Source organism: Seriola dumerili, unplaced genomic scaffold (genome assembly GCF_002260705.1).
Source record: "Seriola dumerili isolate Sdu_G_001 unplaced genomic scaffold, Sdu_1.0 BDQW01000052.1, whole genome shotgun sequence".
Classification (NCBI taxonomy): Eukaryota; Metazoa; Chordata; class Actinopteri; order Carangiformes; family Carangidae; genus Seriola; species Seriola dumerili.
Window position 1 is genome coordinate 12,911,561 of NW_019174307.1, and position 24,746 is coordinate 12,936,306.

The 24,746-nt window shown below is 41.2% G+C and overlaps 1 protein-coding gene across 1 annotated transcript in view; it reads left to right on the forward strand.

Moving 5' to 3' along the window:
- LOC111218898 (multidrug resistance-associated protein 4-like) overlaps positions 1-24,746 on the forward strand; it is a 33,887-nt gene that overhangs the window by 3,394 nt on the left and 5,747 nt on the right. Inside the window, exons 6-26 of the mRNA XM_022741382.1 lie at positions 80-243; positions 364-489; positions 809-1,058; positions 1,156-1,263; positions 1,450-1,539; positions 2,220-2,411; positions 2,567-2,661; positions 2,743-2,829; positions 2,978-3,074; positions 4,209-4,439; positions 4,665-4,796; positions 5,071-5,108; positions 5,405-5,499; positions 5,904-6,050; positions 11,708-11,787; positions 18,102-18,252; positions 19,108-19,227; positions 19,343-19,453; positions 19,537-19,637; positions 20,071-20,262; positions 23,111-23,266. Of these exons, the coding sequence (XP_022597103.1) occupies positions 80-243; positions 364-489; positions 809-1,058; positions 1,156-1,263; positions 1,450-1,539; positions 2,220-2,411; positions 2,567-2,661; positions 2,743-2,829; positions 2,978-3,074; positions 4,209-4,439; positions 4,665-4,796; positions 5,071-5,108; positions 5,405-5,499; positions 5,904-6,050; positions 11,708-11,787; positions 18,102-18,252; positions 19,108-19,227; positions 19,343-19,453; positions 19,537-19,637; positions 20,071-20,262; positions 23,111-23,266 (2,763 nt within the window). The remainder of the gene's footprint in view (positions 1-79; positions 244-363; positions 490-808; positions 1,059-1,155; positions 1,264-1,449; positions 1,540-2,219; positions 2,412-2,566; positions 2,662-2,742; positions 2,830-2,977; positions 3,075-4,208; positions 4,440-4,664; positions 4,797-5,070; positions 5,109-5,404; positions 5,500-5,903; positions 6,051-11,707; positions 11,788-18,101; positions 18,253-19,107; positions 19,228-19,342; positions 19,454-19,536; positions 19,638-20,070; positions 20,263-23,110; positions 23,267-24,746) is intronic.

The window sequence follows — 24,746 nt, forward strand, 5'->3', positions numbered from 1 at the left end:
TGTATATTTTCCATTTGATGTACCAATTCAATAATCCAGACCGCACCTTGGCAATATTTTTTTTCTTTCATTTTTTCAGGTAACCTTATACTTGCACTTTTTGTGGATTGGCCCCCTACAAGCAGCAACTGTGATATTATTGTTGATGTATGCAATTGGCCCATCATGCCTTGCGGGAATGGCTGTCTTCTTCATTCTGATGCCAATACAGACAATGTTTGGACGGCTATTCTCTACACTCAGGTTGGTAGTGGAGCGCCAGGTTTATCAAATAAAGATAATAGTTGTCTCTACTTCCTTAAAAGTTGCTGTTGCACCGGTGTCATTGCTTGTATTTGTGTGTGCTGTTTTTTTCTGTTTTAGGGCTGAAACAGCAGTTTTAACAGATGAGAGGATACGCACAATGAATGAAGTCATCACTGGGATCCGTGTTATTAAGATGTATGGGTGGGAGAAGCCTTTCGCTGCATTGGTAGATGAGATCAGAAGGTAGATTGGTTCCTCTTCATATCTATTGTAATATTTGATGAAACTGTTCATTCATGATACAAGAGTGTAATAATGTTATCCTGTAGGTTTGTTTATTCACATTAATGAGAAAAGTTACAAAAATGGCGTCTTGTGCAATGTTAAGAAGGTTTCAAAAATTCCTTTATCTGCACCATGCATTACTTTCTACTGAATTTCAACAAAATCACCTAACAACAAAACGTATAAACAAACAACTGGTCATGTGTGATGCCAAAAATAACAACAATAATATACGTGAAACAGCATTCACTGACGAACATGCCTTGTTATTGTACAGAATGGAAATCTCCAAGATAATGAAAAGCTCCTACCTGCGTGGCCTGAACATGGCGTCTTTCTTTGTGGCCAGCAAGATCATCATCTTCATCACCGTGTGCGTTTATGTACTGACTGGAAACGAGTTGTCTGCTAGCAGAGTGTTTATGGCTGTTTCCCTCTACGGGGCAGTCAGACTCACCATTACCCTCTTCTTTCCCTTTGCCATAGAGAAGGTCTCTGAGACTCTCATCAGTATCCGAAGGATTAAAGTAAATACACCACAGACAGATGGCATATTTATACCCAGTGACTGTTGATTTTACTATATATGAAAACTGAAGTTCTAAATGTCATTTTTCCCCAAAGAATTTTCTTCTGCTGGATGAAGTTGCTCCTCATCATCTGGGACTTCCTGTGGTAGAGAAGAAGGAGTGTATGGTGAAGATTCAAGATTTAATATGCTACTGGGATAAGGTGAGGATGTGCCCCTCTAACTTCTACACTCTTAAACATACATCACATGCAGCAGTCATCAGACTCCTAGAAAGTCTATGCATAGTGTCATATGCTATACACACAGTGAAGCCCCAGGGAAATGTGTGTGACTTATAGCGTAGTAAGTACAGTGCTGTGTTTCAGTTCAATTGCTTTTTCTTACAGATGCTAGAGGCTCCAACTTTACAGAATGTGTCATTCACCGTTAGGCCCGAGCAGCTCCTGGCAGTAATTGGACCTGTTGGGGCTGGAAAGGTCAGGTCTGTTCTCTAGTCTCGGGTTTATAGTCATGCACACACATGATTATAAACCTGTGACATATTAAGTAAGTCTAAATAAATCATATATTGGAATCAACTGTATTTACCATCAGTTTTACCGCAAGCATGGAGTCAGTGCTGAGGTTTTTTTTGCCAGCAGTTGAATGCAATATAAAATGTAAGAACATTAAAGGTGACTGATACAATTGAGAGAATAAATATTTTGATGTGTACGATACCAAGATTCCTTCATTTTGACATAAATGAATCCAATACTCTGCAGTGCTATGACAATAATAGCATTTCCCATTAAAACCAATGGGCAGCTAGTTAGATAGATGCTAGACAGTCAGCTTGTGTGCATGCAACAATATGGTAAGTGCGGTGCTAAAGCTGGGGCACTTAGCTTAGCGTGTTGTGTCACCTTTGTTTTATCCCTACACAAACAAATGTAATTTGTGGTTTGACTGGGAGTTATGTGCTGTAACTTCTTTTATTTATGTGAACAACAGCTGTTATGCTAGGCTAAGCTAATTGCCTTCTGGCTTTAGTTCCATACTAACCACAAAGACATGAGAGTGGTATGTATCTTCTTCTCTAACTCTCGGCAAGGAAGTGATTTTAAGGACATTTCCCAAAATGTCAAAAATTATTTTCTGTGTTTGTACATGTCAGTCCTCGCTCCTCAGTGCCATCCTGGGAGAACTGAGTCAGGAAAGTGGTGTGGTAAAAGTCAAAGGAGAGCTGACCTACACTTCCCAGCAGCCATGGATTTTACCCGGTACGATTCGAAGCAACATCCTTTTTGGCAAAGAGCTGAATCCCCAGAAGTATGATAGAGTTCTGAGAGCCTGCGCCCTCAAGAGAGTGAGAATCGCTTCGAGTCATGTTCTTGATAATCACATGCCCAGTTGTATTTTCATACTGCGTTGGCCAGTTGTTTAAGTTTCAGCACATCTACCTTGTAGTGACCTCAGTGTGAATGTGAATAACTGGTAAAGTTGCATTTGGGCCCTGCTCAGGACATGGACCTGTTGCCAGGTGGTGACTTGGCGATGGTCGGGGACAGAGGAGCCAACCTCAGTGGAGGACAGAAAGCAAGGATCAGCTTAGCCAGGTGTGTTGAATAACTATACAGTAATGTATTTTTGTCTTTGGTGTCAGTGACAGGGATAACCTCAATATGTGTGTATTTTAGAGCAGTGTATCAGGATGCAGATATCTACTTGCTGGACGACCCGCTCAGTGCTGTCGATGCTGAGGTGGGCCGGCACCTCTTTGAAGAGTAAGTCTCATTACTAACATTTCCCCATTGTTTTCCGTGAAGAAATCCAGTGCAAAGAATATTTCAATTAGTCAGCTGTTCACTTTTATGTTGATAAAACTATATGAGCAGTTTTTAATTTCTGCACAAAAATATTTGTTTCACTCAGGTGCATTTGTGGACTTCTGAGGAAGAAACCTCGCATCTTGGTTACTCACCAACTACAGTATCTGAAGGCTGCAGATCAAATAATTGTCTTAAAGGAGGTATGAGCATGTGTTTATTTATTTTTTTGTTAAAAAGTTTTCATACTAAAGTAAAGTTAATTAATACACTTATTACTGGTATTGAAGCTCTATGTACTCCAAGTATACTTTTAGTCATGAGCGCACATGGTAGTATGTAGTGTATAATTCTCACATAGTTAACAGTCTCTGGCTTATAGGATCACTTATGTCTAATTCCGTTACATTTTTCAGCTCAGTAATTTTTCAGTGATTCTACACCCAAAATCTGTCTTTTGAGTATCAAAAACTCTCCCTCTGTAGACTTAGAGCTTTAAAAAGTTTGTAGTCACCTGAGGGCAGCGGCTGTAGTCAGCTTGGATACACAGCTATTACAGTGGAATCAAGTGGTGACCCAGTTTCAAACCAGAAAGAAGAATCAGAAGTGCTTGTATCTAGCTGCTTTATTGGTTGTTTTGTATAGCACATGCTGAGTCACAATACCCAGCAGTGAGTCACCTATGACAGAGCAGTTCCCTGACTGATCACTGTAAATTCAATTCAATAACTGGTTTTTGGCCAATGGGTTAGCAGAAGAGCTAAAGAGCGAGCTAACCATTGGATGGTATTGCTGATGTGTTAGCAAACAATCGCCTGCAGTACTACACCCAGTTGATTATCTTCCCATTGGAACAGTGTCTAGCTGCTTGACGAGTTAAATCCAGTACTCACTGTTGTTTTAGTTCTGGTTTGTTGTTCTTTGACTGCAGAGAAAAATATTATGATCTCTAAATATTAGCAGCTGTGTGTTGTTGTTTTATGTGTCATTTGGTGCTTGCCATAACTATTTGCATGTTGTTAAAAAATATAACCATCACCAATTAACCATCACTATTGTTTTCCACAATACTGATATCTTCTTCCAAAATGGATGACAACATTCAATTCTGTCAACAGCCTCCATCAGGATGTCATTCTACAATAAGAGTTTATAAGTTGTAAATGTATGTATGAGCATTAGGCAAAACACCTGCAGAAATCACAATTTGCATACATATTTTTTCAATTGGTAATATTGGCAGGATTACATGTTATATAAATGTTATGTCATTTACAGATGGTGGAATTTCTACGAGTGTGTGTGTGTGTGTGTGAGTCCTCTTTTCTCTTTTTCAGGGCCAGTTGGTGGCACAAGGGACCTACAATGAGTTGCAGGGTTCAGGACTAGACTTTACCTCCCTGCTTAAGGAGGATGATGGCCAGGAGGAAGAGAGGCAAGGCACAACTCCCATTCCTGGGACTGTCTCTCGCTTCCCCCATACACTCTCTGACAACTCCATGTCCTCCATGTCCTCCCTTGCCTCCTCTCGGTGCTCTTTGATTGAGGGAGCAGAGCCACTTACAGTGGTAGGTATATTTTAAACCTTTAATTACTTAAATGATTAGTCTTGAGTGTAAGCAGCTCAAAACAATTTTCATCACGCTTTAAGCACACAAGTATGGCAGGAAAAAGGCCTGTTGTGCATCCTTTCAGCCACTAGAGAGCAGAAGATACTCACCTTTCCCTTTTCATCATAGCTTGATTTAAAGTGATGCTGAGTGACTGGTATTGACACGAATGTCTATCTGTAGGTGTTGCAACCAACAGTGGAGGAAAGACGCTCAGAGGGAAACGTCGACCTGCGTATGTACGTGAAATATTTCATGGCAGGTGCTAACTTCCTGGTCCTCTTGGTCCTAATTTTACTCAATGCTCTCGCACATGTGAGTTTGTTTCTTCAATTAATTTGGTTTGTGTTTTCTATCAGTTTTGGAAAAATACATCATAAGTGAATTCACATGAGTGAATTTTATGTAACACTGAATTATCTAATGATTCATAGTCAAATTAAGTTGCTTTGTTATGCGTTTATTCTTTGCTGTGATTTAATGAATAATGGGGTTTTTTGTATTGTTTTTTTATAAGTTTTTGGTTCATGTCTTAATATTTAATGTAAAAAAACTATAATTTTGATTAGATTTTTTCATGTTTTTTCAGATTACATTTGTCCTGCAGGACTGGTGGCTTGCTTGCTGGTGAGATTTTGTTTCTTTTACATCCTGTGAAAAACACGAGGCTTGCCAAAAAAAAGGATACTGGTTTTGTAAGCCAAACCAACATATTTTCAGAGACTGGAAGTGGTTGATAATTTAATTGAAGACGACTGAACCAAACTGTTTTTCTTGGTATTATCTGTCACTTGTTGAAACTGACCTTGTGCTTCAAGATAGGAGGAATGTGTTTTGTCTAGCACCTTCATGTTGCAGCTTTATTTATTCTTTGTGTTTACTTGTCCTTGTGGATTTTTGTTTCTTTTGTGGCTGACTTGCAGGGCCTCTGAACAGAAGCACATCAATGTGACAGAGCACCTCAATGGCAGCTTCCCCCGGCAGCTGGACCTTGACCTGTACCTAGGTGTTTACGCAGGTGAAGCTCACCGAGCGCACATAGCTTTTTATGTACTGTGAGGCTCTCAATACGCAGCCATTCAATGAACACAGTTCTTTGGCTGTGGCCCAAGGCCTTCAAGGCCCAGTGTATGTGTACATGGGCCTCAGCTGTACAGGGAGATAGCCGTGCCTTTCTTGTTCGCTGCTGTTGGATTGCTCTGATTATCTCCCTGTGACTCCAACCCTTTTCACTCTCTCAGGCCTTGTATCCACAGTGATAGATCAGCATTCAAGACAAAAAACATAATTGATGGAAAAAATAAAGCGGAAGATGTATGTTTTTGCTCAATAATGTCATCTAAAATGCATAGCTAATCTTAGAACAGGCATAAGAACAGCAGTGTAGTGTGCTGATGGATTATTTTTTTCTGTTTTTGTCAGGTTTAACAGCCACGTCAGTTGTGTTTGGCTTCCTGCGCAGCTTGCTCTTCTTTAATGTCCTGGTGAGCTCAGCCCAAACCCTACACAACAGCATGTTCAATGCCATCCTCCGGACCCCAGTACACTTTTTCGATATCAATCCAATTGGTAAGTGGCTCACCTCCATATCAAGTTCTTATTTAAATAAGTGATTAGTGGTGACTTATTTCTAGCATGGCCAAGGTTATACAGGGATGATAAGCTGATTATGAGATGTTAACATCCAGATGCTGTGCAAGTTATTGTTGTAACATCTCACCACTAGAGAGCAGACTGTTACTTTGTCATGTTTTTCATCCACTTTACAAACATCCACATGCTTTTCCCTTAAATTCCATAGTTTGTCATTGCTATCAAGTCCCGTATGATATAATAATTCACACATTCAAATTGAATTTTCATACAAAACTCTAAATATTATTTTCGTACTCAAAGATTTTATATTAACATCACATTGAAATGCGTGTTTAATATGTACATGAATAGAATAAATAAATGATAAGTGTTAATTAGAGAATCTAATATCCATAATAATTTAAATTTAGTCAAACAAGCTTAAAGATCAACTGTTTATCAGCTTTAAAATCTAACTGTGAATGCACTGGCATCGTAAAAGTCGCTGCTGTGAAGTAAAGCCTGTGTAACCAAGAGGCCAATTCAGTCAAAAAACCTTGTAATATGACTTAATGTTTGGCCATAATACATTTAAAATGAGCAAAGAGAGTGCTATCTCTTTATTTTTTATTTTTTATGAGTCCAAACTAAAAGCAAACAATCGTATTGAATAAATACTGTTTGCAGTAGATCTTAGACAGTGTTGTGTTTGGACTAGAGTGCTGTTTAAATACAGACGTATTTGTCTTGTGCGCTGTATCAGAAATCTTTGATTATTTCATTAGCTTTGTAGGCTGTAGCTGCTGGGTCAATGGAGTGGGCAGATGGACATGATTTTAAAAGTGAGCAAACACTCGTCTGACGTTACTCAAGGAGGGCTGCTGGTTTTTCTCTAGGTGTGTTTTGTGTCATTTTTTAAAATTATTTATTTATTTATTTTTTAAGAAACCAATAAAACTGAAAGAATAATTAAAAATTTGTTTGAATCATTTGCAAAATTCATTTGCTCTTCTTGTTATTTTATGCCTGGGACTTTGTGGCATTAATTAAAGACCTCTTTTAATCAGGTGAAATAATGTCACTACAATCTGTCATTCATATCCAAAGTCAACTGTCAAGTGGCCCACTTTGATAACTTTAATTTTTCTGGAGCATTGTTCACCTGTCAGCAGATAATTACTCAGCCTAATCTCTTCATAGTGACATGCATGTACGACACAATCAGCTCGGGTGGGAATTCTCAACAAGAAGGGAACTTGTGTCTGTATAATGAGTCATAATAAGCTGGTAACACAAGTCTAAATATGATTTGAGGGTGTTCAGGAGCTTGCGGTTTCTACTGGCATTAGAAGTGGGTGTAGCGACAAAGCTTTCCTTTGCAAAGCTGTATTTGGAGCAAACACCACAGGTCTTAATCTTTTGGCTTTTGTTTTTAGTGCTGCTGCTGTGTTACGTATTGGACTACCTGGCAGCTTATCTGGGTGTGCCTTACTTGGTAATCTACACACAGGAGGAGAACAAACACTTTGAATAATGTAATAATCTGTTTAATAGTGCAGTAAAGGAGAGGCTTAACAGACACTGCTATCTGATTGCTGTTGTGCTGCTATCAGTAACCATTGTATGACCAGTCCAGTCATTACAGCTTGGCCTCCAGGCTGGCAAACAACACTGTGTTTGACTGGATTTATAGACAACTGTCCCAGAGACTGTTTCCTTTTTCCTTTATCTAGTCAACAGTAGATTAAGCATGAACCTGACTTTTTTTTTTTTTACCTATGCAATGTAAATAAGTTTCACTTAATCATGTTTTTTACTACTGTTTTTATTTTCTTTTTTTTTTTAAGTTATTCATTAACTTAAGCAAAGCCTTTATTTATTTATTTATTTATTTATTTATATAATAATAATATATATATATATATATATAAAATACCAGGAAAAAGACAGCTATTGTCAACTATGCCGGTTTCTCTTCTTTCCTTCTTAATGTTTTCTTCTGTCTAAAAAGATTTTTCTTCCCTTTTATATAATTAACTGTCACCTCCATCACAGCTGCTTTCACATCCACTTGTGTGTTGCCATAAGTGGGAGCAATTTGTAACCGTGTGCCTATATGTTGTTAAGGATTTGACAGCTGTTTACATGTGCATGTGATAGGTGTGCTGCTGCTGAACAGGCCCAGTGTTTGATAGCTGTCCTCAGAGTTAAAGGTTACCATTTCAAGCGTCACTGCACAAAGGTCTTGCTTGTTATTCTGTGAATGTGGTTTATAACAATAGAGTACAGCAGTGGTGAATTATGATTGATGGAGAGGCATTGTAGCTCTTCTGTATCAGCCACTGAATGCCTCTGCGCCATTTGAATCATAAGTCTGTGTTATCTTTTGTGCGGTGTGGAGATAGTTGATTTCCAAGTTGGAGCTTTTGGTGATTAAAACCTTTATGTTTTGTAACAATACTATTTGATAAGTTTAGAGATAGCAAGATGATGTTGATAACATGACAAACTGATATTTCCTCTATTTTATATAAATTTATATAACTTAATATATTCATGTTGCTCAATTTTAGCAATATGTACAGTCTTATTACAGCTGTTCATCCAAATTTGATCCAGTTAGAGCAGCATAGACAGCGGTGGATGTGTTGAGCTGATGTTGATCCCTGTAATTTAGTGTCATTGAGTTGGCTAATCCCCTCAGAGACTGCAGGCCAGGGCTTCAGCTCATCAGCACAGTCAAGGAGTGGCGTTTCAGGCAACACACACACACACACACACACACGCCTCTACTGTCCCCCTTTCACATCAGCATAGTGGGCCATCTCAGTGCTGGGTGTCACTCAGTTGCTGTTGACGCAGGGAACTTTAGATCTTCTGTAGTCAGTGATGTGAGATTCTAATTGTGTCTACAGAGGCAATGTTTTTAATGTCTGTATTTCAGGTCTGGGTTGCAAGAGTGTTAAGAGCAAAGTGGAGGAAGTACTGCAGAGAGGATGATGATATCGAAGTGTGTAAATTGAATGTGGAGATGGAGCCGTGTGTGTGTGTGCAGTATGGCTGATAGGGCTCCCCCTCGCTCGGCACTTCCACTATTTAATTGCATGAAAGGGAAGGAGAGGAGATTGCAGGAGCCTGGCGGTGTGAGCGAAGAGAATGGATTTAGAATGTATTAGTATTGGCAGCAAGGTGCCGGCGGTGGGAGGCTGCCCCAGGCTCCTGGGCCCTTCATGGAAGTGCAGGTGAGCTGTGCCACCTCCAGCCTTGGCAGCCCCCTCCCCAGTATTCCTTCATTATCGCTCTTGCCTCACTGAAAGGCCCCTCCAACCGCACTGGGGCCCACACATGGAGCGGCTCTGAGTTGTCCCCTTATCTTGATGTTTACAGGGAACAGCGATTTGCCACACGCCCTGCTCTAGCCGGACCCCACTGTTCCACTTCTTTAAGTGTGATTGGGGGCCCTGCTCAACTAATATCTCCACCTAAGGGGCCACCTTAGTTGGGAGGGCTTGATATTTCCTGAGCCTGAAAAAGTGGTGCAAATCACCCCTGGAGTCTTAAACCATGAGAAATTGTTTGATACTAATGCCGCTGATATCCTGAAACGTCTATACCCCTCTCTACACAATAGGTGATATTGTTGACAACCACCCATAGTGATTGAAGCCATTGTCCCACGCCGATCTTACCTCATAGGCATTTCCATGCAGTGAATGTCTTTGTGTAACTGCATCACTGTAATGTATCCCCTCTATAGTCTGTGCAGGATGGAGAAGGGTCTTTACTTCATCCCCTCTGAAACTCTGTGTTAACTGAGCTGCTTGTCAAACAGCTGATAGCTGACTGATGTTCTCTGCTCGAACACCCTCCAACCATGGTATGATGTAACCCAGAGAAACCTATCCTTTTCTTATTGGCATTGTTTGTCAGATATGCATGAATTTGGGTCATCTATGGCTTAGACAGTAAAATTACATAAAATATTATTGGATCTTCCACAAACACAGTTTGACAAGTACTCCCCCCATTCCCAGACTAAAGCTGCGATATTCTTCACTAGTATAGTAGCAGCTCTACCCCCTTGCTTGAACCTTCCCCTCGGGATGTCTGTATGCTAAAGGGGCACTCACACTGTGAATAAGATTAGTCTGCCTCCAAGTGTACAACATGCTTACGCCACTTGACTTTGAATCAGTACTGATTTGGAGCATTGCTGGGTTGTTGCGGGGAATAATGCTCTGGCTGCGTTTATGCAATGGCTGTTATGTGGAGCCCGGCCTCGTCTGCATGCATGTTTTTAGGCGGGAGCGGCATTTTGGATAAAGCTGTAAGCTGCTTACGGCCGTGGAGAGAGGTGATTACAGGGCCCAACTCCGTAGGACTGACTGGGAGGCTGGGAGGCAACTTTTAGGTCAGTGGTGCCATGGCTTCACCACGCCTGGAGAGTGCCATACCACCACACTGTGCCAACGTGCCTCTCAGCCGTTCCCTCTCTCGTACCTTTACCAAGTCCCACCATGTTTTGGGGCCTTCTCTGTGAGCCTAGATAAACTCATTGACATGCCTGTGTGGTTAGTTCCTCTTTATCAGGGGCTGTACCCTAAATGTGTGAGTGCTGCTTTATTTACATTCTCCTCAGACAGATATTGTTTGCTTAGTGATGTGTTACTGCGAGAGACAATGGGTTGCTTAAGTACAGGACAAAACATTATGGCGCTATTTTGGAGGCACTTTGATGGAAAATATACACCATAGAATACACACAACACACCCTCAGCTTATTCTTGTCTTTTAACTTGAGCTTAGTTCTTGCTGTGGCAATGCTGTCACTGCTCTGGTACTTTTTTTTTGTCTGCCTCTGAGAGTCTTGGGGCTTCCTTCAGGGACAGAGATAGAGAAAGCCTTTTCTGTCTTGCCTGCCTTTGGGTAGTTTAGTGTGGGGATTGTCTATCACTGACCCTGCAGTAAATAGTGTGTGAACGCAGCTGGAGTGTAATCTTATGTGCTGTGGGATCAGAATAGGGGAGCAAAGTTACTAAAGGAGTGACAATAAAGGGCTGCCACAGCACCTGCAGAGCACCAGCCAAAATAATGAACACCTGAGTAGATTGGAGGCAACTCAATTAACGTCACTGACACTGCCAGTCAGAACATAAAGGCAGGTACGCAGCTTCTGTTGCCCTTTTGTTTCCAAACAAAAGGTTCCCTCACGTATTCAGCCAAGAGTAGGGCAGTCTTTATGAAATGCTAGACAAATAATGATTCATTGTTTAATCTAGATAGGCCTGTGTTTTTCATCTGTTATCACACTCAATGTATAAGCTCTGTTGTATTAAATTGGAAGGTACAGTACTTTGGTAACAGTTGCTCAATAGTCTAGTGAGACTAAAGGAAATTAAAACAAACAAAATATTCCTTTTTGTGGGTGCAGAGAAGCTGAAGGATAAAGCATGTATTTGACTTAGATTTGCAACTTACATTACATGATGAATACCTCAACTGTTTCATCTTATTTTCCTATATTCTGATTGTGCAAGTTATTTACTTAATATCTTAATGGACAATAAAACAAAATTCTGCTGTCAAATGTGTGCCTCTGTCACACATCTGATCTCATCTAATCTGTTCATTTGTGTTGTGTTGTTTCCCAGGAAGAATCCTCAACAGGTTTTCGAAAGACATTGGTTACCTGGACTCACTGCTCCCGTGGACGTTTGTGGACTTTATCCAGGTGAGTCTCACCTCGGCAGGTTTGGTCGCTGGCGCTGCAGCATGGGGAGGCCATTTCATGCCTGGCTAAACCTGCTTTGTGGTCTGGGTCTCCTAATCTGGAAACAATTACTGTAGGATTACCCGCCAGCGCGGCCCAGCGCCTGCACAGATTTAATAAAAGTGTGCACATAGGCTGAGGGCGTGGCTCCCCCAGTGTGACACAACAGAAACGGCATCCTCAGAGAATGTGTATGGAGACTAAGCAAGTGATTGGGGGAGAGAAAGGAACCAAAGAGGAAATAAAGCCCACAGGATGATGGGTCAGATGTGGAGGTAAACAGTGCGGAGGTGAGGAGGGGGTGACAAGGATGATGTGTTGAGTGGCAAAGAGAAAAAGTGTGATCAGCAGGCGTACGATGTGTTTGTAGGAGTGGAGCTGGAAGCGTGGTGGAGGTGGTGGTGGTGGGGGGGGGCAGGTCAGTTGGAACAGATCCAGAGCGGGACTCTTAGTGCAATTCACCTAATATTCTACAGTCTTACAGGCCTGGTAGCCAAGGGCCACCCTGGTGCATAACCAGGTTAGGTTACCAAATGCCACCCTGCCACTACGACAGCCATCTCCCACGAAAGCCTGAGGAGATGAGCCAGCTCATGCACCTAGCGCCACAAAGAAGGGAATGTTCACTGCACAATTCGAGGTAGAGGAGCAGGCGTGGCTCCTTGGTTAGGGCCAGAGAATAGAACAAAGGCGCGCTGAAAACGAATCCCCCCTCCACAATGCCTGAGTGATGTTTGTGGCAGATACCCATCTCACAGTAGACAAAAGCCATCTTAAATGCTGAAAGCACAAAAGATCATCCACACAAAAGCTTTTTGTCTGCTATAGTTCCCCTCATTTTGATAATAAGGTGAATAATGGCTGAAGTAAAATAATAACTTTGTAGAAGGCCCATAAGGTCCAACTGAAAACAGTGAAAGTAGACTAGGTCATGACTTGTGTTGCACATATGTTCTCGCTGTACTTCATCCATGACCTATCTATTCCATCATTACCTTCGTTATTGGGAAATATATGACACGATACTTTTAAAACTCCATATTGCAGTGAAAACTAACAAGTGAGGAGCAAAATGGTAAAATAAGACTTAATATATCGTAAGCATGTTGTTTGTGCCAGTGTTTTGCTGCAGCAGAAAGTGGGAGGTGATTGTGATAGTTGACAATGGTGGCATCTTTTGGACAAAACACTTTTGTTTGTGCTGCTTTCTGCTCCTGTTTGCAGGTGTCTTTCATAGAGCAGTCTTTAATGCTTTCAGGAAGGAAGATTTTCACTCTTTTTATCAAAGTATTAGCCGTGCAGAAAAGCTGCTGATCCCGACTATTGTTGCTCATTCGCGGAGGGACGTTTCCCCATAGTCATTGTTTAAATGGTTGTCAGTGTTGAATAAAGTGAAACTTCATAAACAATGCCCTAACTGGTTTATCTCTCTCTATGGGGAGAGACAGCTTCTGTGCGGGGATTTGCACCGGAGCCTCCTCCTTTATGGTGGAGAAAGCACTTCACAGCCCCTCAGCACTGCCCCCATACCCGCCTAACAAGGGGATTCCCTCAAGCTGGGGGAACCTGGTTACACCCCAGAGCCCTATTTTTTCCACAGGTCTCATTTAGTAGTAATTTAGTATATTGGGAAAAAAGGCTCTTTCTCTCCTCTCTTTATGGTCAGGGGACAAAGACAGAAATGTCAATTAAAAACACCTCAGGCTTTTGGGACTATCAGCTTTTGTGTGGACTTGACCTTTAAATCCTGGGTTGCCTCTATTTTCACAGAGGTGGCAGAGGAGGAGGGAAAGACAATAAGGGGTGAGAACAGGGGGAGGATTTTGTGTGAAGGCTCTTGACCAAGTCACACCACTAACTGTGGGGTCCATAGCTACATTCATAGGTCTTCTCAGCCATCCATGCAAATTCAGTTTGTCAGGATGTTTATGCTCAGACACCAGCTGACAATTGCTTTCATTTTAGTGGGACCTCACCTGCTCTCACCAGTGTTAATATCATGTAAACAGACACAAATATTTGTCCGCAAATCATACAGTAAACGACAGCAGTAAAACCTGCCGGAGAAAGAAAGTAGTTTGTGTGTGTGAGGGAAAGAGGGCGTGCATGAGTTTGCAGACACACACAAACACAGAGCAAAGATGGCTATTATCTAAAAACACTGGCGGGTGGATAGTTGTGTGAGTCTGTATATTGTGGCACATTGTGTGTCAGACCTCTTCAGTGGCTTTGTGGGATATGAGAACCGCTGACGTAACCGTGAGTGCTGCAGGATGGGATTTCACCAGCTTTCTCTGTTTCTTTACCACGTTGGTGACAGAAGAGGTGAAGAATGCACTGGCTCCAGGCGTTACACAGATTAGCCGGAGAAACACAGGAGATGGACCTGTGTGGAAATATATAGGCTGTGCCATAAATCCCCTTTGACCATTGTTTTATGACAGTGCCATTGTCTTCTTGCACAAGGTGAAAAAAGTGACACAGAAAAGATGAGAGGCCTAAAGATGAACTTAAACAAATACTTGTTGTATTCACTTATTTGTCAAATTAGTTTCAATAGAAACCAGAACACAAGAAAACAGCAGTGTGTATATGTGTGTGTGTGATTGTGTGTGTGTGTCTATGTGTTTGTGTGCTTAGCTGGCCACTCAGCAATACCACACATGGTCATTTGATGGCGAGCACTGGCCAGCAAAAGCTTCCAGTGTGTGTGTGTGTGTGTGTGTGTGTGTGTGTGTGTGTGTGTGTGTATGTGTGGTCTCCCATGATGCTGCGGTCCAGCACCTCAGCTGTTCTGACTCAGACATGCAGGCCAGGCCTGGGGTCGTTTGAGCCTGGGAACTTACATAACAAAGTCTCAATCTCATCTAGAATCTCACCTCATGTCAATATGATGAAGATAATGGATTCAGTGCTTTCTGTGAGTGACTTTTGTATGTGTGAATTGCTGTTTTCTTGCGTATTTGAAAAAGTGTTTTGTGTTGTTATCAAGAGGAAGAGAGAGAGAGAAAGGAGCAATGACTGAATGAATGAATTTGCTGGACACTAGTGATTTATAGTAGAGAGAGAGAGAGAGAGAGAGAGAGAGAGACTGCATTTCAAAGCCTTTCTCTTATTTCCAAAATGGGGTTGGAAATCAGCAGCTTGACTGAGCCCAAATAAGTGACTTCTTTTACCTTTTCACAGCACACAAAGGCCTAATCCTAGGACTACTTGAGCCACCAATGTAGACAGCGACTGAGACCACCACAGTATGTGTCAGACCCTCCTCACCACACACAAAACACATTGACTGCAGCTTTATGAAGTGAAAATGGCCCAGAAAGGGAAAATGTGAAGGAGGTGTCCACAGTCATTTCTCCCAAAGAAAAGCCACAGCATCTGGGCATTTAATGCTAAAATAAAGCCCAAAGGCAGAGTAGAATGGATTGGGTCACTTCTATTGTTCCAGAGCCCAAGTGGAACAGCCCTGTTTTGTTTCAGTACCACTGACCCTTGCAACTTATTGTGAGGCTCTGTCACGGAAAGTGTGGGGTAAAAAAAAAAAAAAAAAAAATTCCAGCAATGACATAGGACTTCTTTTGAGGAATTTTCTTCACCATGCGTTCCCCTCATTTCCTGTTTTGTTTGCACGTCTTTCCCAGTGGCAAATATTGCACACTGACAGTAAATAAAGGGAGGATGAAAAAGGGGTTGTAAAAAGCGTACTGATTCCTTGTGTCCAGAGGGATGTTTAATTAAAGGGAAGTGTTTATTTTCTGCTGCGGAACAACAGTCGCTATCATTGCTGAACACAAATATAGCAATTAACTTCAATTTTCTACATTTATTTGGACATCAAAGAACTGATAGAATCATTGAGAAAATAAAGCAATTAGGGTCAGCAGAGATCTGAATGGTCTTTGGACACAGCAGTGCGCCCAGTTTGCTTGAATGACTGAATCACATGCGTGCGGTAGCTTTCTTTTCTTGCTAAAGAGCAATTAGCGGTAATTCTTTATTTAAACTGTTTGTATACAGAACCTTTCATCCTTTTATCCACTTTTATGTGCAGCGGGATGTGGCTTTGGGAGTTTTCTGTTCCTGTGTGGTTTCATAGGAGATATGGATGTGGTCTGAGGGGGTGAGGTGTACACTTGTAGGATCGCTTATCGGAGTCATCTGTGTGTAGTGTGGGTGGGGGCCACGGTGTTCCCGATGCTGACATGATAAGCGGCAGACCACGCAAATGGATCACATCAAACGGGGGCCTTGGCGACAGAAGCCCCGGGGAGCAGGAGGAGGCAAGACTCCTATCTAATGGTTCCTGTTCCTCCTCCGTCCCCTCAGATGACCCCACTGTCAGATAAGCCGGCCTGGCTCGGACCTTCATGGCCCCTGCTGAAATGAGCCCAATTAGAATTCAAATTAACCAACCAGCAAACATGAATGAGCAGTGTCACTGTGTCACTAACCAGCAGCAGGAGAGTGAAAGAAAAAACAGTATATATGATAAGACATTTGTTCAGTTAATATTTGATCCCCTCAAGGGAAGGCTGGATAACATGCAGTAATGGCCCATGTGCCACCATCTCACTTTGCAGTCTGGTAGCCTTCCATCAAGGCTAAGATTGAAACTTATGTACTGTGAAATTCTTGGGATCAGTTGTGCTCAGTAGCTTCCACTTACTGTTTGATTGTGTGGGCTCCACTATTGCAATGGTTAGACTAGTAATACCCTCTTATCTGAACTGCAAATGGGATTGAGTGGCTTTTCATCATAAAACTACACTGAAAGTGATCATGCTTAAATGTGTGCTTAAGTGGCAGATAACATCCGTAATTAAGGTGCTAAATTAAATTTTCATCTCTCTGGGCTAGTCTGAGACCACTGAAGGTAACCGTACGATCCTAATCTCCACGTCTTATGATTCATCTCTTAGGATGTGTCTAATTTCAGGGTGTGAGGTTTCAATTTTATCATCTACCAATCGAATATGAAATATGTAACACAGTATATCTTTCAGTTAAGAAGAAATGGTCTCACACATATTCAGTGGTGGAAGAAGTATTCAGATGCCATACTTGAGTGAAAATGTTAATACTACACGGTAAACACACTCCGGTAAAAGTCCTGCATTCAAAGTCCCACTTAAGTAAAAGGGCATAAGTATTACTAAGCAAAATGTACTCAATGTATCAAAAATGAAAGTACTTGGAAAGTATTAGTAAAACCTCTTGCCCTGGTGTGTGTGTGTGTGTGTGTGTGTGTGTGTGTGTGTGTGTGTGTGTGTGTTGGTGTGTGTGTGTGTGTGTGTGTGTATATATCCAGCTTCCAGAATTTTAATGTATGTTTTTAATTACTTATATACTTATAACAAATTATCATATTATTTATATGATGAGGCTAATTATATATTTTGTAAATACAATTCGTAATCTGCAAAGTCACTATAACACTCAGATAAATGTTCTGGAGTAAAAAGTACAGTATTTTGTTCTGAAATTAAATGACCTAGAAATATGAAGTTGCATAAAATTTAAGTGGAAAGTAAAATAAAATTAAAATTTTATTCAAGTGAAGTACCTTGAAATTGTAATGTGTGTAAAAGTACTTAGTCACTGTTGATCACCACCACATATGGGCTATTGTAAAAGCATTCATGCAACTTTGATGATACTTTCAGTGGATGATAGAGATGTTTATTTCAATTTTCTAAACAAAGTGCAGGTGTGAGTGCTTTGGTGTCATCAGAGTCATTGCCTCCAATCCTGTTTAGACAGCTCTGGTATCCTGGTCTAGATGTGTCACGGAGCTATTAACACGGGTGATGAGTCACTGTGTTGTTGAGGGCTGTGTGGTTTGAGTGCGATGTATCAGACACCCACAGTGTGGTTCCCAGAGCCCTCTGCCAGTCACTGTGGCCATGCCTGTTGGCTGGCTGCTCTGCCAGGGAGGCTTACAGGCCAGAAGTGTTGAAGGGAAAGCCTGAGGGAGCCAGGGATATGAGCTGCAGTGGCCAAGTGGTAAATTCTCACTTGCTACTAAGTGAGAATTAGCACCGTGATCGTTTTCCTTTCACACTGTGAGTCACATAAGCTCAGTCCCACAACCTGCTGTCACCTTACTGTATGTCCATGATGGTCTCACACAAATAGAGCTGAAAGAGTTTCTCTTGTTCAGCCTCAAAAAATAGGCCTCAGTGCCCCAGTGGTAGCCCACACAGCAGCAGTGGAGCTTTTGACTCTGTTGCTGTTTGATTAATGTTTTGCACACATCTTTCCCTCTGTCCCAGGTTTTTCTCCAAGTCATTGGAGTGATTGCAGTAGCTGCAGTCATCATCCCTTGGATCCTTATTCCTGTTGTTCCTCTTCTCGTTGTCTTCCTGATTCTGAGATGCTACTTCCTGCAGACCTCCAGGGACATCAAGCGCCTAGAGTCTACCAGTAATTTTTTTTTTTTTTTTTTTTGGTGTGGGGGCGTGTACATGTCCATTTGTGCCAAAAGACAAAAGCAGACCACAGGAATGCTAATAGACCATTGAAGAAAGCCATGGACATTAGCATAAAGGCTAAAGGTGGTGGTAGCCTATGGCTCGGCCACACGCAGTTTCCTCAAGAGACGGGAGTTCATGACATCACATACAAAGGGAAAAATGCCAAGTGGGCATGACTAGGCCATTGCAGGCTTTAGTTTATCAATTTTTATTCTGGGCTGAGAGCCCAAATGCACATTGGCCAACAGGTTTCATCGTCTTAAAGAAGAAAAGTTCTATGAAAAAGCTGAGAGGAAACATTAAGGTTTTGTAAAACTAACAAATAGAAACAAAAGACCACTCAATTGAAGCCTTTCCCTAAATCAAAACTGACTGGCATAAGAGAAACATTTAAGGCTTGCATAATGCAGAACACATACGTATTTCACTATGGATTACCAAAGCACATTTTCTTCGTCTACACTTTCTGATAGGCAATATCAGGTAGAACACCTCAAAACATGGCAGTTTTGAGCAGTAGATTATGACTGCCTGACTTACTTAAATAAATATGGAAACACACTGTAGAGGAAGACAGTTATGAATATATGATACATGAAAGCAAATATGTTCTGAAACCATGTTCATAGTTAAACATTGTATTTAAAGCTCCTCAAAACTGTCCTAAGTATAGCCGAAAGAAAATATTTATGTTAAAAAACTTGTCCAAGGTGTTCAATTCATAGGTTTTTGGTACATTTTTTTTTTTTTTTTTTTTACAAATGCCAACAGATTCCCTTTTATTCACTTTATATATTTCTTTTAGCTCGGAGTCCTGTCTTCTCCCACCTTTCTTCCTCTCTCCAAGGCCTGAGCACCATCCGTGCCTTCAAGGTCCAGCAGAGGTTTCAGCAGATGTTTGATGAATTTCAAGATCTTCACTCAGGTGAATGGAACCTACATTTCAGTTAAATGGCCCAAAACTCAGGACGTTAATTTTTTTTTTTTTTCTTTTGAGATTACACATATTACCTAACGTCTGTGAATGTGTTTGTTAACAGAGGCCTGGTTCTTGTTCCTGACTACTTCTCGTTGGTTCGCTGTGCGTCTTGATGGAATTTGTTCCATTTTTGTCACCATTACTGCTTTTGGCTGCCTCTACCTCAGGGATGGTACTGTATGGGTTTTGGTGAAACCATGATGATAAACTCATTATTGTGTGACTCTACGTTTACATTTTTGTCTAATGTTACAGGTTTGGAGCCAGGTGCAGTGGGCCTTGCTCTGTCTTATGCGGTTACACTCACTGGCATGTTCCAGTGGGGCGTCAGACAGAGCGCTGAGATCGAGAACATGGTGAGAACATTTACATTTGAACACTTAACTGCAGTTTCTATTTCAGTTGGGCATCACTAAACTCATTTATTTACCCAATTAACCCATTTTTAGAATTTCTTCTCTAAAATGTATAAATAATTTCAGTTAATTTGGTGTTGCATGATTTGTTTATGGCCTGTATTACAAACTGGAGGTGTGGGATTTGAGACATTGTTGAGTTGCAGTATGGGAATTGTAGGATCCATACTGCTGCTTTGATTTAGGCCATGCCATTTTTTAAATCATCTACGTTCCATAGATTCACTGGAGTACTACCTTAAAACAGAAATCAACCACTTAAATATGATTCTCTTTGAGATGGTAAAATTAGAAATAGTAGTGAGCCATGTTGCCATGTTTGCGTTGCCTTCCATGAATTCCATGAAAAATATGTTTGCCTTATTCTCTGTAGATGACATCAGTGGAGAGAGTGGTTGAGTATGCAGAGCTGGAGAGGGAAGCACCTTGGGAGACAGACAAAAAGCCTCCGCATGACTGGCCGAAGACTGGCTCCATCACCTTTGACAGAGTCAACTTCTCTTACAGTGCCAGTGAGCCTTTGGTCCTAAAGAACCTTACTGTTGTCTTCACTTCCAGAGAAAAGGTTCTTGTCTTTATTCCCACCTGTGCATGCTTACTGGTGTGCACAGCCCATGACTTGGGTTGATATGCAGCTAGTGTAGAAGGTGTGGTGTGGTTCTTTTTTATGTGGCATTATTTTGAAATCAATTATTAAAAGGACAGCATATGTGCTTCTGAATCTTGAGGACTATACCATTTGTGATTCATGGAATACATATCATGTAATTAAGACTGTTCAAGTGGATCCATTTGTTCCCAATTTGCATTTTGAGCTACCTGACGGTGACAACTGTTTATTCACTATAGAGAGAGAAGAGGCCAAGGTAGAGGGGCGAAGAAAGAGAGAGAGGAAGGCAGAGGGAGATGGTTGAGGATGATTGAAATTGTGTTTAATGCTGGGGGTGTATTTTGCATGGCTATGGTTGGCCAGGGCGGCTGATTTCACAATGGATGGGTTGATAAGTGTAGAGCCCCTGGCTCTGACAGCCCATGGGAGGGATCTCTGCCGCATGCCATGGGGGTGAAAGGCTTTGTGCATCCTGACAGTTCCCCTGACACCCTTTCACAAGGAAACCTGCACCTACCACCTACAGTACAAGATGCATTCACTCTGCCACTCACTAAAGTCATATACTATACATAATCATATAAAAGCACACAACTCGCCACAGCACCTCAGCTGACCTTCTGTTGTTTGGAGAGAAATGGCTTGGAAAGGGCAAAATACTTATCTCAAAGACTCAGAAAATCAAGATCAGTAATGCACAGTAGTCGCTTTTACATTTTATTATGCTATAGATAAACTGTGAGAACACCATAAAATGTATTAAGTGAACTTTGACATTCTTATGTGGTTGAATGAAATAAGACACTTGATAACCTTTTTTTTTTTTTTAATTATTTTATTTTGTTTAATGAAAGCCAGGGAATGTATGACTCATCCATGCTGAACACTGTTTCAGATGTTGGCCATTTATTGAAATAGCTTAAAGCTACATTTGTTTGCATTTACTGCCAATCAGGAAGCAGTTTGGTGTTATTATATTGCATGTTGAAGTGAGATGCACAACTATGCAAATGCCTCTGTGTTCACATCTTTTCTCAAACAAGCAGTCAAGGTTTATTCCCTTTTTCTGTTAAGATCAATTTAGAAAACGGTTATACAATACATTTTTGAAATTCCCACATAGATTGCTTCGAAAAGCACCTACAGAGGACATGCTTTGTTGTCACAAGACTTGTACAGTGTTCATTGTGCCTTGTAAAACATACCTATGCTTTGGAATGGAATTGTGGGCTCTCCTAATAACTCTTAAGAGAGTAGAGATCATCTCTTGATTAGAAAGAAAATGGTTCACACAGGCATCACCAGGTAATTAAGGTGACATGAAAGGATCCAACACAAGCCCAGTTGAAATTCATGGTAGGGTACAAGGTCCCTTTCTCTTCCTTCCTTGAGCATCCAGTTACAGTCAGCAAAATGCATACTTGCAGCTCAGAACATGTTTATCTGAAGGATTTTTCCAAATAAAGATGCAATGTGCTTTACAGTCAGACAAAAACATAAGACTGAATACTGTACATGCTCTGAATGCCAGTAATAGTTATATGGAACTACTACACAATAAAACGGCTTGTTGACTTGGTGACTTCTGCAGGAAAGATGACCCACTCTGTGTGTAGCATCTGTTCTATAAGCTCATTCAGTGTGGAAATTCTTTGTTCAGAATAAACATGTAAACTTTCTTAGCCACACGAGTGGAAAGCCTGTAGCTCAGTGCTGAAAGGTGCAGGATTAGTCATATCTATTTAGTCATATCTGTGCACTCTTACTCCAGTTTCCGCAGAACTGAGGTTTGTCATATTCTACTGTCACATTATTTGTCGGTCTGGTTTGGGGAAAGATGATGTTTCTTACAAAGACGGGGTAGAGGCATCCAGTCTATCTATTCCTGTGTCCCTTATGTTATAATCACCTGAGTTTCTTGAGACCTTTTTAGAGGAGGCGTTTCCGCCCGCTCTGCAGTGTTCTCTAAGTGTTATGTCAATTACGATAACTCATTCAGAACAACCCGGTCCTGTACGTCTCGATCCTTTCTCCATCTAACTGGGCAAAAAAAAGGAGGAAAAAAAAATTGTTGCACCTTCTCTGTGTGTTGGCATGTTATGAGCACAGCGGTTCTTTGTCATGCAAGCAATGTTGTTGGTAATCCCCTGTCCAAACAAAGGGTTGCCCATTGGCTGCGTAGTGGCATATAACAGGCATATATGTTGGCAGGCTGCAGTGTGTGGCATCAGCAGTTCAGTTCAATGGAACAAGTGACGATTTGCCTCCTGGTGCCAATGTTGACACCATTCCCATTCATTGGGTCCTACCGGCAGATTGAATCTGAGTCTTGCTTATGATCTGTGCTCAGCTTGTTGGCAAAAGCTCTGAGTAAAAAACATGGCATGCATTTCGGTATGCAAAGATCTTATAGTGATAGGCAGTGGCAAGAACTGCAGGTATTATCACTACAGTGACGGCAGAGTGAAGTTCCACTAGACACAAAATAAGTCAGAGAGGACTAGAATATATATATATATATATATGTGTTATTATTATTAAATGTCCCATTGAGGCTACAACATAAAACCTGATTTGTTATCCCTGCGTAGAGTAAATTATTTTTCATCAGCTTCATTTTATAAGTGGTTCCATCGTGTTACCCATAAGACATGGTCCCTCAGTGTCTTGACACTTAATGACACTTAACAATTATAAGCCCTAGTGTCATTAGAAATCTGAAGGACCTCAATAATATTTTGTCTTTCTGTAAATTGGTGGAATTTTCACAGCTTTAAGAATAACTCTCATCTCTACACTGCAGGTTGGCATCGTTGGACGCACTGGTGCTGGTAAAAGCTCCCTGATCTCCGCCTTGTTCCGGCTGGCAGAACCTGAGGGAAGAATAATGATTGATGGGTTTCTGACTTCTGCAATTGGTCTACACACCCTGCGCCAGAAAATGTCCATCATCCCACAGGTGCCTCTTTTAAATTGCTCCAGTCTCAGCTGTTGTGTCTTGGTAGAAAAATGTTCGATTTAATAGAAGTTAAGTACGGCAGAATCCATCTTTTGCACTCAAGGTTGTGTTATTTCTCATGATTGAGAAATGTCAGAAATGTCAGATGAACAGTGGTAACAGAACCCTTCATGCCTTGGCCTTTTTTTTTTTCTTTTTTTTTTTTTTTTATACGCCTGGCTTTTAAAAAGCTAAAACAAGTGAGGAGAATTACAGTCGTCACTCAGGGGATTTCTGAAAGTGAGACAAACGGATGCCTTGAGACAGTTTAACTTTATTTCCGCTTGTTGAAACTGATACGGCATTAAGAAAATGCCAGCCTGCGGGTGAGTGTCAGCAGAGTGGAGGGAGGGGAGAAGACTCCCACGGCCTGTACTGTGAAGAGAGCAGTTCCCCATCCCTGACAGAGGATTAAGCCCTCTACCCCCCAAACATGGGAAAGCTGCTTAGACGAAGTCTCCCCCATCCTCACAGTCAGAGTCCCCTTGTACACCGTCACTTAGCCCAAGTCTCAAACATTTCTAGGGTGAAGCCAAGATGCCCAAAAACAGTTTCATTAATGCTTTTCTGTGGATTTGATAGGTTCCTGGCATTGCTACTACTTCAGATAAAGTTTTACTTCTAGTCCAAACTAGTTTGAGATGGATGTGATGTGTGTTTGATGTGATTTTGTTTACTCTTTCTGTCTCTCCTAGAGGGAGAGACTTGCACAAAGTGGCAGGTTACGAGTCAGAACTTTAACTGCACGCCCATCTGTATCGCATATTGGATGGCATTTTCATGACATGAAGTCTAACCAGCATTCAGAAGAGTTTCTGTGCTCTTAGTTTTACAAACTTATATATAGAGAAGTCTCTTGCATTTATACAAATTCATCTGAAAGCCTTTTATTCTCCCGCTAGACATCAGAGATAAAGTGATATTCAGTCAGCCTTTCACATGGAAAGAATCTTGATATAAATTGCCAGTCGCTTTACTTTTTCATGTGGAATGTTGAGTGTGATATGTACGCTATACATTGGCCGTGAGGAGTTTCATTATTTGCCACCCACAGATTTGATTATGATAAGCTTTTATTAGCATATGGCATTAAAAAAGGATCCATTTCCTTTTCTATTGAATTCTCAGGAATGACTTACTAAAAATGAATTCTGTAGCAAACAGAGGGCTTAGAGTTGGTGGAGCACATAATCGGTCTATGGAAAGCTGTGCTTGAAAGCAGTTTTTCCCGACCTAACATTGAATCCTCAATTAAAGTGTGTCACAAAACTAGTTTGAATTGGGACTTCAGCTGGCTTAATGACAAGGCTGTATTTTGGTGACAGAGGGAAAAGCTCATTGGAAGTAAAGAGGTGGAACATTTTCGAAGACACAGGTAGCAGGGATGAAGTCCTGAAAGCTTGATTCTTTTTATTTTTTTATTTTTTTTCTGGATGGAAAT